General features: G+C 37.4%; 1 protein-coding gene across 4 annotated transcripts in view; it reads right to left on the bottom strand.

Annotated features, from left to right (window-relative positions):
- Window positions 1–18,181, bottom strand: part of SLC38A6 (solute carrier family 38 member 6) — a 46,554-nt gene that overhangs the window by 27,070 nt on the left and 1,303 nt on the right. For 3 of the 4 annotated variants that reach the window (XM_065686834.1, XM_065686831.1, XM_065686830.1), the window contains exons 3-6: window positions 17,609–17,682; window positions 13,337–13,389; window positions 10,207–10,246; window positions 2,272–2,367 (exon numbers count right to left, since the gene is read on the bottom strand). In XM_065686834.1, coding sequence (XP_065542906.1) covers window positions 2,272–2,367; window positions 10,207–10,246; window positions 13,337–13,389; window positions 17,609–17,682 — 263 coding nt within the window. The remainder of the gene's footprint in view (window positions 1–2,271; window positions 2,368–10,206; window positions 10,247–13,336; window positions 13,390–17,608; window positions 17,683–18,181) is intronic. The other variant, XM_065686832.1, reaches the window with a different exon arrangement.

The raw sequence follows: 18,181 nt of genomic DNA, 5'->3' as shown, positions 1-18,181 counted from the left end.
TACACATAAATCCAAAGGCTACTTCACTGTATCACTTTTCTCCTTTAATGTATAGAAGACTCAAATGCACAAATGAAAGGGTTTTTAAATTACAACTTATACTAAGCTGATACCTTCACATACTGTCGCGTCATTTTTCTTTTACATAAGCAGCAAGTGTTCATATGAATCAAAAAACAGCAGAGAATTACTCAGAAAAATCATGCTTTAAGACAGCTTCTGTGAGTATCAGAACCTAGATGAAACTAATTCCATCCTTCAGCAGCAAGTAATTTTAATAACATGCCAACAAAAGTTTACTTATATTTAAAGCTTGTCAAAAAAACATCTGTTGTATACAAATTTTACTGTTCTGCATTTACTAGTTCTTTAGAATTTCACAGCAGTGTATTTATCACTGCTTTAAAACATACGTTTAAAAAAGCTAAATCGGCAAACTTCCATAAACTGATTTCTGAGTAAGTTTGTGAGGTTTTTTCTTTAAAGGGATATTTTGAACCTTAAAAATCCCATGTGTACCCATGCACTGCTGCACTACAGCAGTTAATGTTAAATTCTGAAGAAAGGTAATGTGATCTCTATAAAAAAAAAAAGTGAATTCTATTAATACAAAGTGACATCTACCTACCGCAAGGTTAAATTAAAACCATTTGGTAGGTCACTAAATAAGGGAATATTCATTTCTTCCTAATTAAAAGCTCTGTTTTTTCCAGTATTCAAGTGTATTTCCCTGTTGACATGTAGCTGTCAATTGTGTCTGGTGAGGTATTTATCTTCTGTCCTGACTTTACTCGCCTATTTGCATACAACAGGATGTAGATTTAACCACAGCGAACCTTACTGCATGCATATTTCTCAATCACCAGAATTTGTAAGTAAATTAACACAATTTCTCACGCTAAACTACAGGCAGATGCATATTTCATCCTAAGCAAACACAGATTTTTTAAAAAATTCAGTGGGGCAAGGAAGAGAAGAAAAATTCCTTTAAGCTATAATGCAACCCGTTTGCCTTCTTTCTTGTACTGTACAATACTTTACACACAAGCATGTCACAATTTTCATTTATGTCCTTCAGAAAGATTTCAAAATTGCTTCTTTTGCAGCCTCAGCTGCAGAAAGCTTCGAATTAATTTCCAGCTCAGATTTCCTACTAATATGCAATCTGTCACTCTTCCCTTGCATTCCTATTAGCTTCTGGCTAATCATTTGATCACTTATCCTTTGTTGTGCGCTTACTCTTTGTTTTCAAAAGAGGAGTCCAATTTCACTGAATTCCACTCCTAAGAAGGGAGCCAATCATGCACCAAGAAACTTGCACATGCTAAACATTTGTTAGCAACTTTCTTTGGGCATATGGGAAGCAATCTCACATAGTATGGGTTGTTGGGTTCCCCCCCACCCCCAGTTTATATTCTCTTGCTTGTTCTAGAAGATGAATACCCTGATGCTTAGATAAGACATTAACCTCGCACATAAACCTGACTGGGATACAGTTTAAAAAGTCAAATCCTGCTTTTTCCTTCACCTACAAACACAGCTGTAATTCTCCTCAGAAGCAGCAGCCCCTTGTAGCTTTACTCAGCATGAGAGACACTAACCACTGTATAACTCAAACAGACTACAAAGTGAGGAAAGAACATTGTTAGTTTGTTTTTTTAAAGCTGAAACCAAAGCAGCAAAACATCTTCAAAAAGAGCATAGCAACTTGAAAAATTATCTCAAGTAGGAATAAAGAGTGACAGACAAAAAGTCATGTATTCTTTGCTCCAAATAAGAAATTTTACTGAACTTCCCCACACCCGCCACGACCAAAGCCATGCCAAGTTATATAGCAAAAATTAAACAGCAGCTATCCTTGGCAGACTTAATGTGTAACGGAAGGAAGAGATTACAGAGTCACAAGGCTAAACTGTGACACAAGTAGAACACAAAGAGCATACCTTGTGCTTTGATTTATTCCACTTTGAAATATTGACTTCCTCTGTCATTCTGAAAATAACTTCAGTGTTTCAATGGCTAACTTCTGAGGCACCTTTTATCACATACAAAAATTACAATAAACCTACACTCCCCTTCAGAAGTCAAACCTTCCAAAAAAATTAATGTCAGAAGCAACATTCCCTTCAGAGCTCACCCTTGTGAACTCTGTGCATGCACACAGTACAAGGGAGCAGAACTTACTGCTTTTGCAACACATTCTCATCCTCTAAATTAAAAAAGAATATTATGTTTTCTTCATGTTACCTCTTTGCAACACGAGGTATCTACCTTTAGCACTGAACGAGCCAAGTTTCCTGCAGAACAAATGGTGTACAATGATGGAGTTTGAGGCTTTAGCAATATGCAGATGCAGCAAGTACTGACCTGTGACAACACAAGCAACCTTCAGATAGTCACTTCTAATTTTTAGGTACTTACTTTGCATATATAATGTTATTTAAAAATAATTTGCAGCATGCACTAAGAGCTACCTGATGGAGAACTAAGCAGGTCTGAATCTCTCAACAGGCCGTGACACAGAAATGCCATAAAACAGTATTCAGCAGACATAAAAATTATATTACCAATTCATTATTCAATAGGCTTACCACTGTCTTGAAAGCAGCAAGAAATTACATACTTAAAATACACATCACTTTGCCATGTTCTAAAAAATTGGTATTAAGCTCTTTGACATAAAAAAATTAATAATTATCTTTGTTAAAATATAAAACACTTGTTTTACACTTTCATTATTATAACCTGTAGTGCCACCACAAGATATGACTCTATAAATACACATACCATGCATACATTATTCAGAATATTCTTATTGTACTACAATATTGTTTAACACTGAAAATACATGCCCCTACCTGAAAAATAAACCAACCAACCAACCAACCATAAGCTGCTGCAGAAAAGGGAAGCCAAGGTTGTATTTTTAAAATTGTTCAAGAACTACCTCTTCTGAAGTGGCCTAGTATTAAAATCAAACATGTTGAGTGGCTTTTTGGTCACCAGAACATGCATCATAACTTTTCCTCATTACCCTACCCCAAAAGAAATCAATTACTTAAGTCTACAGCAATTATGCTGGAGAAAAATGTACATTAAACTTATGTGTAAAAAAATACACCATATTGCTTCCTTAGAAAATGACTGGTGATAAATCCCTTCAAATCATTTCATTGAAGGGACTGAATCTAACTCTTCTGGTTAGTTTTTCTAACCTACCTCTACAGCTGATCATATTAGAGCGCTATAAAGATGTCTTACGCTATTAAGCCCTGTGCAAAAATGGAACCAAGCTACCCTCAAACTTCACAAAGGAGAAAATAGGGGGCTGGAGAAAAAGAGAGTGTATCACTACAGCCAAACTGGCTCTTCAGCTGCTGCTTCAAAATAGAGGGATGCCAATCTGGGAGTCAGGAAAAGTAGACAGAGCAATCTTGAGCCTCATCTGGAGGAATACCAGGTAAGGCAGAAATGCCTCACAAATGCCCAGAGATAAGATAAATGAAAATGCTTGTAACTCTCATTCTCTAAACAGTTCAGTCAGTAAGATCCCCATTTCTCCCAGAACACTGAAAAGATTAGAGGCTGAGAGACAGAAATAGCAGAATAAACACTACCAGTTGCTGCACACTCCAGCCCAACCAAGCTGGATCTTCCTTAGCAACTGCATGTGACAAACCTCTCTAGGCTCATGTCTCCCTTTGCTGGTATGAAGTTTGTTTAAAATTGAATCCAAACAAAGTGACAAACTTACAAAGAAAAGCAGAGGATTTTAAGAAAGAAAGTGAAATGAGAGGATTTTCAGCAAGCTTCCACTTTTCCTGTCAGAGAATCAGAATGGAATAGCAAGATAGGAAGCACTTCGGTATCGCAGTGAGCTCCTCTTAAGTAATTTGAATTGTGGAAACACCAGGGACGATGCATGGATGCTGCTGAAAACTATTTCAGCCCTCACACCATATGGCCTTAAGAGTATGCTCTTTTGTTTTCATTTTAAAAATCAAAAATATGAGGTATTCATTGCAAGAAGTCTCCCAACTACTTGATGTACTGACTTTAGTGTTTCCTCTTTGTGGAAGGTTAAGGAAAAAACCCATCTTTGGATTATTCGTTTTTAAATACAGATGTAGAATAGAGTGTGTGAGATGCAATGTCTGTTCCTATCGATAAGTTTTGAGAACAGGTTGTCAGCTTCTTTGCTAGTCTTTGCATTACGGACACTCATCCTGCTGATTTTCTGCTCCCCTGCTTCCCTGTCCTTCTAACTTCAGCTTTTATCTGAAATACGGTGAAATTCACCTATGGCAAACTTGCAAAAAACCCCACAAAATCCTTCTTATTCCATGGGGAACATGTGGGCAGCAGATTTATTTTGGTAAAACTTCATTAGTTCAATTGTATTTGCATAGTTTATTTGTAGAGTTATGCTAATAAAACTGAAAGGTTTTCTACACAGACCATCATACATTTCATTCTGAAAAATAGCTGCAGGCTGGGATTTTTGTTGTTTGGGTGGGTTGGTTTTTGTTGTTTGGTTTTTGTTTGGCTGCTTTTTGGTTGGGTTTTTTGTGTGTGTGTTTTGATTTTTTTTTTGGGGGGGGGGTGGTGGTGGTAGTTTTGTTTGGTTATTAATTTATTTAAAGCCAGCTTAATATTCCTTACATTACCAAACCTTCCAACCACCATTCACTGTAATACAAAAACACAAGAGCATGGGTCATCGGTTGTTAAATCAGTACAGGAGCTGACAAACCTGCCCTTAATTAAGGCAGCTCTGCACTGGAAATCCTCATTTTGAATCAGTAAGGATAATTAGGCTTTCAGGTCAAAAGCAAACTGCGCTGTGAAAACAAACACTCGAGTTTGTTTCAGAACAGAATTAGATTTCCCATACTTAAAGGAAGCTCAGTAATTTCTTCAGGTATTAACGAGGCAGGTCTCAGCATGTAACAAGCTGTGTTTTATTCTTCCATGATTTGCACCATGCAGTTACCTTAAAAGTTTGTAGAGTATTGTACTCTGCTTACAAAAAAAAAAAAAAAAGGTTATTCCCACCCACTCCAATCTCAAAAAAATAGGTGCTCCATTTAAATTTGAGACAAGGTTTGTAAGTCCTTTTGAAGCTGTATTTCAGAAGGGATGAACTGCAGGTAAAACACTGCCAAAATAAACAAGCCAACCAACACCAGAACTAGAAACAACAAACAAGCAACACCCCCCCCACGCCCCACCCCACACCAAAACAACAAACCACCACCACAATAACTTACAAAACCAAAATGTCCACTTAACTTGACAAAGCAATGCCTTTTTCAGTCCATGCACAGCATGCCTGCGCACTAACTCACGGAAAGCACACAAGCACTCCCCACCCAGATCTGCAAGTTAAATACTCGGTAGTTTACCTCGCGGAAAGCCCGGGGGGTGTGAGGAAGGCAGGAGGCGGCCTGCGGCCCCCGAGGCGCCCGGCTGCCGGCGGCTCTGCGAGGCGGCCCCGGGGTGCGCGGCCAGCCGAGGCCAGCAGATGGTGGTGCGGGAGCGGGGCCGGGCCTCGCCGCGGGCCGCGCCATCCCCACAGGCTGCCCTCGCCTACACGCAGGCTTCTGAGTACACCTCTCCATTTGCCTCGAGAAGCTTGAAGACATAAGCGCTATCCAAATGTAAATACATATCTAGCATCGATTACAATTACAGCAGGGTTTCCGTGTGTTGGCTGTCACACTGACTGCATTAACAGGCCATAAAATCCAGCCAAAGAAGTGCATCTCCCACCAGAACTAATCCCATAACTTCAGAATGCTGCCCACAGCATTCAAGCAGACCCGAGGATAAAACACCAGGGATACGGAACAATCTTTTTTCCTCATTACTTCTTCTTATGAAGAAGGAAAACGCATACTTTTGAGGACATGTTAATTACAGAATACTGAAACAAAATCTGCGAGCACCAGTTACAGAAATTGCACTTAATTAAACTGTATTTATACTAGAAAGCGAGTACTTCTTTATAAAATTAAGGTAGGTGTCTGGAAAGCTCAGTTCCAAGGAGTGACTGCAAGGATGACCTGGGTACAAGCCAAGGCAGGCAAGTTACTCGCACTGAGCCGCGGCACAAGCGCTCCCTGCGCATCTCAGCCCATTGAAAGAAACCGAGGAAAAATAAAGCCTGTTGCAAAAGGTCCTAACGCAGACCACCTATGCTACATAGTGGCACTGCAGGCTCTACTGTTGCACTTAACCCCACTGCTAATAAATTTTACATAATTAAACTCGTGTTCTCAGCAGTTCCAATTTACATTTGTATGTATTACAGCCACCAGACTTTCTGAACACGGCCATACCTCCCTACAACGGTGACCTTCCCCTGATACCAGCCCGCAGCTCAGAGAAGAATGCTGTAAAACTCTCCGCATACTTCCTGCTAGACCTCAATGCTGTAGATTTGTTAGTGTTGGCAACAGGCTAATAGCTGCTCTTGTGCAATACTTTATTGTGCTTGTCTCCATTTTTCCACCAGCCTAATTCCTTCTCTAACATCATTACATATGCTTTGAGATTCCTACCAATTTTCCTTCAGACACACAGCTGTGGACTGTCCTTTTCAGTCACATCCACAGCAAGGACAATTCCAGAAGGAGATACGCCTCTCTTCCTCTTTGGAAAGGAAATGTGTATCTTTCCTCTTTGGAAAGCATCTAGGAAGCTCACAGAACTTCCATGGCAAGAGAGGGGAAGGGCTGCGTGACACCGAGCCACGGCTTTGCCCACTGTGCCTCATCCATCACTTCCTAAAAGTGCAACACTATCAAAACAATAGTGGGGACTCCTTCCAACTCCAGTCACTCTGGGAAGGATGACAAACTGCCGGCAGAGCCGTGTAACTCAAGTTTTCGATAGCAGCTTCCCTTGCTCCTTCTGCACCTCCAGGCATACAGCTCCCCCAAGGACGCTCTCTCTTTAAGCATTTGAGATCTTGTCTGCACAGCAGGCAAGAAATGGACATTTTGAAGATCACTCCACTTAAAAACAAGGGGTAAACGGAAAGGGCTGGGAGGAGCGGATGAACACAATAGCCTGGTAGTATGCCGTTTGGTAAGTTTCCTTTCTAGTGTCCACTCTGCAACCCCACAGACACACTGACTGACTCTTTCAAAAACAGGGCAGTTCACATATATCTAATCACTAGTTATTTAGATTAAAGGTTTGCTGAACCAGGCCAAACCACTGACAAACAGAACAATATAAAACTAAGTTGCAGTGGCCATCCTATTCAACCTTTTGGTTTTGCTTTATTAACAAATATCTATATTGCAGGAACAAGTATCTGTTCATATGAGGAAAGCTAGCCAAACAGTCTCAAAATTTAATCACTCTAAGCTAAGAATTTATATATATATTCCATGAAGTGCATGAACATGAATTCCAAGCAATGTACGTGAAATAATCTTTTTTTAAGCTTCTAAATTCCAAATTTGACAAACAGGTGCTTTCCTGTAGCTGTATAAACTTTATTTTTTCTTTCCTTTGCGCATCCTGGTAGTAAAAAAATCAACTCCCCTATCTACACAAATCTGTAACTGCATGCAATTAGGATGTCAAATTCAAACTTACACTTCAAGCTTTCTTTTTAAAAAGCCAAAGATGACAAATCAGAATGCATAACTATATTAAAATGATTACTAAAACACTCTCTCCACCACAAATGAATGTAAATAGCTTCCGCACTTAAATTATTTTTAGAAGGGATCAGTCCAAACTGTATAAAAGCTCAGACTAGATGCAGATAGTGACAATAACCCTAGTGAAGTTGCTTATTTTAACCACAAACCATCATTCATTATCTCATGCTCCCCAATCACTTCTGAAATAAGATACTGTATGATGCAATGTACCCAGGTCTGATGATGGAAGAGCTAACAGAAAACAATTTTATTTTTAGCCTTACTCTGAAATCAAAGACACTGACCAGAGGCTGGATGTCTGCCTGACCGGCACGGTGCCGCTGGTTCCTTCAAATGGACAGAAACCAAAAAGCACAACACCCAAAGTGCACTAAGGGCAGAATCCATATTTAACACTTAATTCCAGCATGGTTCCCATTCAGAATAACCTATGCTCCACAGTTCCACCACTCCCATTTAAAATTTGCAGAAGGGCCAGAAAGACAAGAGAAAAAAAAAAAAAATCTCTTTTTATGCATTTCTTCAAGAGTTAAGGTTCTGTGAGAGGTACAGAATTCTGCAGTACAGTTATCCGCAAAGACAATTCCTGACACTGCTGCTCTGCTGAGTTGGACTGTGGCATCACATGACCCTGCCAAAGGCAGGTGTTAAGGAGAGAAATAACACAGCCAGGGAGCTCTGTTCCCAAACAGAAATCTAAATACTATACAGAACTTGTGACAGCTCCTTGCAATGACAGCAACAATAAATCTTCTGTATGGGAGAAGGTGCCAAGGAGGCTCAACCTGCAATCCATATTTCCATAGATCACCGTTCCCCACAGACTGTGGCATGTTTAGGCACTACTAGCACCACATCAGAGAAGGATAATCAGCTTTCTCTTCTTAGGGCATTTGAAAACCAACTGATCTTTGCATGTGAACGTATTGGATGCATGAACCATCTCAATGAAAGATATTTTGCCCCTGGAACCAGAACCAAACCAAAATTTTGAAAGCTTCCATCAAAACAAGGTCACTAAAAATATTTGACAGAAGAGTTTCAACTTTCAAAACCCTACATTTGAACTAGTTAAAAGGAAAACCGCTAGTTGGCAAACCAGGCCCAACTTGTTGGCAGAGAAGGCCACTGCAGAAGATGAAGCAGTTTGATAGTATCCTGCGAGCACTAGTTCGGGGCTCTACAGTAAATGAGATGAATTTTATTGAAAATGACACAGAGAAAGTCATGAACTGCTATGAGGAAGAAAGGAGAGTCATATTTCCTTTGACCACAGAGTCTTGTACACTATCTCAGAGGGTTCAGAACCTGTACTGTGTATTTCTCCTTCTCCAGTACTGTTCGTTTATTTACTGACATAGGGATGGAAATGAAAAAAATCTGTTGATTGCTCCAGAACATCCTCCAAATCCTGTACGAGTAAATAATCCTTCATCTTGGAATTAGTATGTTCACTCCTGCCTGAAACTAATGCTTGGTTTTTTAAAGCCATTTCAATTAGTTCTTATTACTGGAGCTTTTAGTATAAGAAAAGATTCCAATTTTAACAAAAGCAGATATTTAGTCTAGTTGTAGGTCTGTACACAGTTACAAAACCCAGCAGTCGCTAATTGTCTGGACTTGGCAGATAATCCTAAAGGAAATCACAACAGCACTGGAATGCTGTTTCCTTCTGTCAATGGACGTGGACATGTGCATCTTCTTGGGGATAGCGGACAGAGGAGGAGCTTTCACGTAATTCTGTCATCCAAAATAAAGTATCCAAAACAATGGTGCCCAAATAAAAATTGAAATTGTTCCATTAAACAGTGTCTATTTTCAGACATTTCTAAGGGCACTACTAACTGTTAAGGATGTGAATATACCTGAGTAAGAGTTTAAATGCTTAGGTGATTTTTCAATACAAAGACAGCTAGTGTTATTTTATTATGCCATGCACCAAGAAAGGCAAAATAATATTACCACTAATGTGACTGGACAGCCCAGCATATGACAACATAGATTATCAGCCCACATGATGGAAGTCAGCAAACTAAACAATTCCTCAAAACCTCAAGGTACTGAACTAACAAAAAGCTACCATTAATAAAGAGTATACCAAGCTTCATGGCTAACTACTCAGTTGTTCTACAATCACTAAAACGAATAAGTAATTTCTAACAGCAAAAAACAAAGCACATGATATGATAAAGAATAACTACCAGATGCAAATGTATGGAGCAGCAGACAGGAGATTATGCTTCCTCAGTCAATTCTAACTAGCAATGCCAGCTATAATGGATTTGTTCCACATCCTGTGCCACAGTATCAGGCATACAATCCAGCCTCAGAAGTTCCCCCCATCTACCCCAAAACTACAGTACTTCTGCTTAGCGTGATCACATAAGCCTTTTCGTTAAGTTTTCTGTCATTTTAATCAGTCTCTTAAGAACACTTCTAACTAATTACTGCCTTTGGTGTTTGTGGAGCTTTGTAGACTGCAGAGATTATACTCGGTTAATATAGAGCATATGAAGTTTCTTACCTCCAATATTCTGGATAATTATTGTAGTTGCAACAAGGACCTATAAAAAAAAATTAATTTCTTTAGAAAGGGTAAGGATAACTAAAATCGTATGTCTATGGCAGTCATAAACCACATATGTATTATCTTTAACAGACCAGATGTAAGAGAGATAACTACTACTGATAGGAAGGGCATCTTTTCTTTAGTGAAGAGTTTAACACATGGAAGCTAATGCAAACTAAAATGAATATGAAAGCAGAAAGTCTCCCCCAAAAGACTGCATTTTCATTCCAAAGTGATAAAAAAGAAGTTATAGCATGAAGCCTGTTCTGCAGAAGATGAGTTTTTTTACATCACTGAAAACGTATAATCCCAGTCTCATTGACATTAGGTGAGTGCAAATGAAAATGATCATTCACCTCTGAAAAGACTATTAGCCAGCAGAGATTTGTACAAGCTACTTCCTCACTCCAAAAACCTGAACATTTTAAACTATCACAAATATCATTATTTTTTAAACTTGTAAACTACGTAGACTTTTCTTTAGCATTTGTGATTATCCATACTGGACTGCCCATGGCATGGGGGTTGGAACCAGATGATCTTAAGGTCCTTTCCAACCCTAACTATTCTATAATTCTATGATACTGAAGTAGAAATGATCACAAGCTATTAAAATATTTGTATGAATCCAAAGAATTAACTTCCAACTGAAAATAACAACCCTAAAAGTGTCTAAAGTTTTCCCAGCATTTCTCTTCAGTTCAGTTCTACAATAGTACAATCATCTAGCAGAGTTTTTACCTACTGCTGCTCTTGATGTAGCAGGACCTTCCTACATAAGTGCTACCAGTAAGTCAACTTGGAAAAAATTAAGCCACAGTTAAGAGAAGAAAAGCAAATTTGTACTTTTTAATTACTTTTTGAATACTTTTGAATTGCCTTTTTTTTTTCAATTAATCAGCTAGAAAATCATACCAGATTTTAAATTAATCCAAAGTCAGTTCAAAAGTCACCAGGTTAAGTGGAAAAAAAAATAAATAAAATAGTATGACATCTTGGAATTTGCCATAGATGGAAACAAATACTTCATGCTTTTGGAAAAGGGAGAATCAGCAAACTGCCAACAGCAGAAAACCACCAATCTCACAAATCTCCAAAAAGTGTGTTTGACAGGAAATCACCTTAAGGTTGAATAACTGCTGTACTTCAAGATCAGTTAGCCAGTAGCTTACTGTCAACCTAAGATTTCAGTTTAAATAAGGTCCTGCAGTGGTCGGTCTGTATCACTAGGAAATAACTCAGGTGAGAGAAGAGTAAGTACTACTTTAAAGAAGAAAGGAAAAAAAAAAAAAAAGCCACCTGTGCCTGCATGAGACAAGGAACATTTAGGGACAGGATGAGAATTTTGAATGGTTGTGGCAAACTAGAAAAAACTCTAAGAATCAACAAGATCCATGAAAAACAGCACATTCAGAAAGTGCGTCTCATAAATGTATGATTTATGACTTATTACACTGCAAATAGAACATAGTCTGAGATAACACAGCCAAGTAGCTTGAGGCACTCACAGAAACAGCAAATCTTGCTTTGGGATGCAGTACCTACCAGCCATGTTCTATCTAAAATACAGTCAAGTTCTCAGACACCTTACTGTGTTCTGCTTCACAGGCAAGTTTTAAGAAAGATCTACAAATATCAAAGATACTTCAGTAGAGAAAGATAAGTGATCCAGAAAATGTCAGTTCAGCAGGAAGGTTTGGTAGACTTTGGTTAATTATTTTATCAAAACAACAGCTTCCCGACCTAGAAATATTCCAGTGCTTTCCATGCACACTAAGACTGGATGATTTTTAGCACAAATTATTTCAACTCAAAATTATGAAAAAATATATTAGGGAGAGTAAGAAAACCAAACTGATGTTGACTACATAGTGAAGCTGTGAAGTCTCCTTCATTTAAGCTTTTGAACAACAGATTAGATAAACATTTGCCAGAATGGTTTATGCGTGTTTAACGCTGCTTCAGAGAGAAGGCAGGCTAAAGCACATTTTAATATCTCTTTCAGCTCTACATTTCTATGACTTGTACATCTAATGGATTGTAGCTAGTGTGTACAGATTGGGTCCTATAAGAAAAATAATTTTATTTCATAGCTTGCTAATATCAAGCTTTATCAGATCTTGCAGTTCACATGATCACATTTTAATTTTGATCGATAAATACTGATCCTCACAGATTACACCCATATCAGTTTATTAATGCTTACAAAAGTCTTACAAACACTTAACAGCTCACATTTAATTCTCAGTTACACTAAAACAGAAGAAAATAAATGGTAGACTGTTAAGCAGAACTACTTTTACAAAATTATATTGTTTTAGTAAACCATTAAAATCACACATCTGTGTGGTCATATTTGCCTTTAGTATTGTATAACAGAAACACAGAGCATAGAAGTAATATTAAATGCACAGCATTCATAAACAGCATGTCCTCTGCACCCAGTATCACTGGACAATGCTGTTAGGAAAACCAGGCTCAGTATGCAGTACTAAAAACACACAGCTCACATCATACCAAAAATAATTAGTTTGCTGGTGGGTTTTTCTTAATCATGTGACAAGTAAGAGACATTTATCTGAAGACTTTTTAAACACAACCAAAAAAATTAACATGCATTAAACATACTCTTATTTGTTCCTATTGTGGAAACTACACAAAAGGCAAACACTTATCATAGATCTCTGTCAAATGCTAGACTCTTACCTGTCTCTTAACAGTTTACAGAAGAGGTACCATGCGACTGTAACAAACCTGAAATGGATTGCTGAGCCAAGCTGACAACAATCCCAGTGAGCATATATTTGTATATGCAACTAAAAAATGAACACACTGACAAGGAAGTAGAGCAAAATCTTGCATTTAAGGAATGTCTATTTTACAATTAACTAAAGTTCGGGCTTTCACAGACCAGACATATTAACTGAAACATAGCAAAAAGCTACTTAACAGATTTTTCAGTAAACTAGGATGTCAGCAAACATGCTATTTATTTCATTTAGCTCTCTCTACTATGCTTCTGATAGACAACTGTTCTTTGCATCAAACAGAAAAGAAAAATACAAAGCTGAAAACAAACACTCACCTTTCCAGGTGATCCGAATGCAAACAGGCCAAGGTCCTCATAAGAAGTGACAGCTGTTAGCAAATGAAAAAAAGCTAAAATATTTCTAACTTTAAAATCACTTGAGAGCTCCAGCTTTGCTTTTTTTCCCCTTTCTAAATGAATAAACTCCAGGACAGAATTAAAGGAGTATTTTATGGTATTTTTTTATTTACAAAATAGCTTTTATATAATCTTGTAAAATACAGCTATGTGCTCATTCACAGACTCTTCAGAAACTTCACTGAATATTAAAAATAGTATTTTTTTTTTAAATAGTAAGACATGGCAAGCTGCCTTCTCCCAGAGACATTTGCAAGTGATACTTACTATAGGGGAAGAATTCTGAAGTTAGCCTCAACCACTGGATATAAGATATTCCCATATTTTATTTGTTACACTTTCTTTTTTTCAATGAAGATGACAGAGGATCAGTTTTCCTCTTTTTACTATAATAAACATCAATCACCGTCTTGCCACTTGGCAAAAACTTGGCAGTATTATTTTCAAGACAGCTGAAGGTAAACGCCTTCCTTAGTTGAAATATATTAGTAAAAACAAAACACACCAAAGCAAAACCAAAAATCCTGCCCTTGACTTACATAATCACATTAAAATAGCCTGTGGTTTCCTCTATCCTTTTGTCGAGTTTTAGCTGAAGCTCACTTCTAATATTGCTGGTAACTCAAACCAATCCCTCCTCAGGAAGAAGGAAGTCATATTAAAGTTTTTCATTGTTGCTCTGTATTTTGTTATGAGAAACTCAAGCGATATCCAAAAGATGAAAGTATTCTGAGAAACACCACTTACTTTCTCGGTATATAATAAAAGAGTCCACAGTTGTAAATGCCTCAAAGGGGAGAATTAATCTCAAACCCACATAATTTTATTGCCGCAACGCTTGCTTTCTCTTCTTTGGTTCTGTTTGGTACAGTACTGCTTCTATTCCCATCACATCCTAATCTAGGGCCCTGCCCTGCAACCCGAGCTGCTGGGGCAGACTTTCACACCTGAGTGAAGTCCCACTGAAGTAAATGAAACAACACACAGGAGACAGGCAGTTCACAGAGATCAGATGACAAGACTGGAGACTCACACTGCTGACTGCCCAAGCTTAGGCGTTTTTATTTCACTGAAGATCTGCACACAGAGCAATGCTCCAGAATTAAAAAAAAACCCAAACAAACAAACAAAAAAAAAAAAAAACCCAAACAAAGCCAACAGAAAACCTTCATTAATTCTCTCATATGATTTTCTCATGGGCAATGTTTCACATTCTAGTCTACTACTTACACCAGTATGCTTTAACAAAATAAATGTAATGACAAAATTAAATGAGCCAGTCAGCTCTCAACATAAACCTGAACTAATCTCTTCTCTGTTGTTAACACTAATACGAGATGTAATTAAACAAGTACATCTTACTAGATTTCACCCTGTGTTTTTCTTAGATTTCTGTTTATAAAATTGTTGTTCACAAGCAAAAAAAAAAAAAAGAACAAAAAAGGCATTTTAGAATACTATCTCCAATGGCATAAAAATATACATCAGTAAAATGTTGACTGTACTGAGGAGAGAGTTGGCTTTGGTTTTACCACAGAGGAACAAATACACGGCACACAAGTAAGGCAAGGAAAAAACAGAACAATTTTTTCCACACAAATCCAAACAGCAATATGAAACCTTAAAGTATTTTCTATAGTAATTCTGTTTCGGTAATCAGTTTAGTCCTGTGAACACTGGGAAGCACTAATGCTTAATCACATTACTGCTGTAATTTCAAGGATATACAGAACAAAATATTAAGCACAACTGCTATAAAGATAAATGAGTTCTGCCTGATTGGTTTGATTTCTGTTACATTACAAACACTAAATGGAAATTATCCATTTAAATGCAAAGTGAAACTGGCAAGTAAGGTACCAGCAATATTCATGACTAACTCAAAATGAAACCTAAAAGCCATGAAACTTCAAAGTACATCCCACTTCCATTCTCAATTCCTCTAATTTACAGAGTAAGCTTAGCCTCGACAGCCTAAACCCCAAAACACCATAGGTCACACTGAATTAACACCAGGAGAAAACATGGACTAAGCTAATCAAAATCCAACACTTGACATGTGGCAGTATTTTTCTTGCTAAGCATTACGGGCTATGCAGATCATGTGATTTTGTCAAAGTCCAAACCAACATAATTTAAAAATTGAAGACACTTGTTTTTAAAACTACAATAAAAATGCCTGTGCTTAATAAATCCTTATCTCTGGTTAAAATTGAGTATTAGAGATTCATTTTCAGAAGGTATTTTATAGGTCAGCTGTCTCCTAGAATTACTTCTACAATTTGAAAGTCTGAAAGAATAGTTCACAAACCCTTCCAAGGATTTTTATTCTTGATCCTTTAAATTTGTCCAGCTCATTTTTTAAATATATATTAAAAAAACCCTTCCAATTTGTTGCTGTGGTTTAAACTTAATACTGTAACATTGTTCACAAATGCATGTGTGTTTTATAAAGAAAAATGCTGAATTACCTACTTTGGAAGCAAATAGATTTTGCTTTGTCAAGGCACAACAAGTCATATTTCTTGCTTTTTAAAGACAACATTCCAAGGAAAAACATGAAATGCTATCTACCACTGAATTATTTCAATGATTTACAGGAATTACTGAAAATATAATCTGAGAGAAATCTTGTTTTAAAAGCTAAAAAAAAAAAAAAAAACCAAAAAACCCACTCAGAACACCAAAGGCCGCAAATCCAGGAAACTTATCTAGACATAGTTCTGGTGTTAGTTCTGACAACATTAGCTGATAACTAGTTACTAACTGTAAACTCCTAGTTTCATTCAAGAGAAATACTTAATCCTGTCCTTTCAGTGGTATTCCTTGCTTTCAGTTGTGTGCATTTAAAAAATGCGTTTTTGAGGTGGACCACTGCCTTTGGACAACAATGGAGGAGTTAAACCATTCTTGTGTATTAGGTCTCCAAGTTCATCACACCAAAAGTTTTCTTAGTTCAAAACGTTTAAATCCTTAATTTCCCTTTCTCACTAGTAGTTCATTTGCAAGGATCTCTTTATTTTAACATATAACATACTACCACTTCATGCCTATATAATACAGAACTTCTCAGCCTCAAATGAGAGGTGAACAAGGATCATAAAAATTTACCTTAAGTTTCCCCTTTTACTGCTTCTTATGGATCTTTCTAGCTACTTGTTTCAGGTTTCAATTCCTTTCCAATAAGCAGAGCTCCAAGAGGAGAACAAAAATTACCATAGACTTAATCCCAAATCATCAAGCAGCCAAAAATATCAGCCATAAAAGTAACCCTACCTCTGAAGAATATTTTTAAAGAACGTATGAAGATCACTCAACAGATGAAGACAGGAGCAGCAGATCTAAGAAGAATCAGGAAGCAATCATCTGAGAGACCAAAGCTATCTACAGAAAACAAAGCCAGTAAGGAAAGAAACGGAAGCTTTCTCCCACCACCTTTGAAAAAAGGAAAACAGATGAATGGGAAACAATAACCAGGTGACTGAAAGAGATGGAGACTTTCCTGTTATAATGCGATCTTTGTGTACAAGAACTCAAGTAACTAGGCTTGTTTCAATTAAAAGCAAGAATTAAAACAAATTATCAGATTAGACTGTAGATACTAGAATCTGCTGTTTGAATACGCTTTTTGAATATAAAGCGGTGTAATTACTAAAGACTGCAATGCAACTTCTCATTTGGTATCAAAAAATTCTGTAAAAACATGCAATTGTAAAGTGCCACGAGAATTATGATAATCCAGCCTCCTTACAAAACCCAAAAGGTACCAATTTCAAACCATAAACAATGTATATACTACAAATAGAAGAATGGAAGACTGCTGTTTTATTGCTCTTAAGCCTTCACTGAAAGCAACGGTACACACTGAAGTAGCGCAGTTCATCAGCGCCAAAATAATTTTGCCGCAGAAATGCAGGATCTACCTTCTTGGAAAGATGAGAGAGGCATTTTGAAAAATAAATAAAAATTGAGAATCTAGAAACCAGTCAGTCTGGCACTGACTTTTCATGAGAATTTTCAAAATCATATTTTTAAATGGCAAACAGTAATCGTTGAAAACATTAAATATTTCAACTCCAGTGAATCAGACTCAGATATCTGGTAACACGCTGTTAACAACAGCACTTATACTGGGTCATATCATTGTGATATAGGTGAGGAAGTATTTCAGAGATAATCCTTTTCACTTACCAGTCTGAGTGCACATGCTGAGCAGAAGAAATACAGAGTAAGAAGCAAGGCCGGCAACAATCAGCAGCAAGATACTGAAAACCACAAAATATTCACAATTAATGCACTTTTATAAAACAATGCACTTTAAGAAAGCTACTTCTGCAAGAAGTAAGCTACCACAAGACAAGATTTCCTCATTTTATGGCTTATATCTGCTGACTATGGTTCATATGGTCTCCCTTCCCAATAGTTGCCAAGTTGCTTCTTGTATTGTTCACCAAAGCATGTCACACACTACAGAAGGTGAAAGCCTGACAGATCAGTTACAAAAAGAACATAAGAGTGTGTCTAAATATACACAGACAAAGATTTATCTCCCAGTGAAGTGGCTCTAACAGTTAGAAAATGGCGAAAGTGACAATTCTGGTTACTTTTGCTCTGTTATCCATAGGTTTGTATGTACAGCAAGCAGAAGTGCAAATAATAAGACAAGCAGATTCACAGTTTCCACATATGCAGCTACCCTACTCCCGAAGGCCCATTTCTGGAACTAAAAGAGACAGCAGCTTTGAACGTAAATATCAATCCATT

This window comes from Lathamus discolor, chromosome 6, assembly GCF_037157495.1.
Source record: "Lathamus discolor isolate bLatDis1 chromosome 6, bLatDis1.hap1, whole genome shotgun sequence".
NCBI classification, from domain to species: Eukaryota; Metazoa; Chordata; class Aves; order Psittaciformes; family Psittacidae; genus Lathamus; species Lathamus discolor.
Note: the sequence above shows the minus strand (reverse complement) of the source record. Positions and strands in the feature narration are given on the sequence as shown.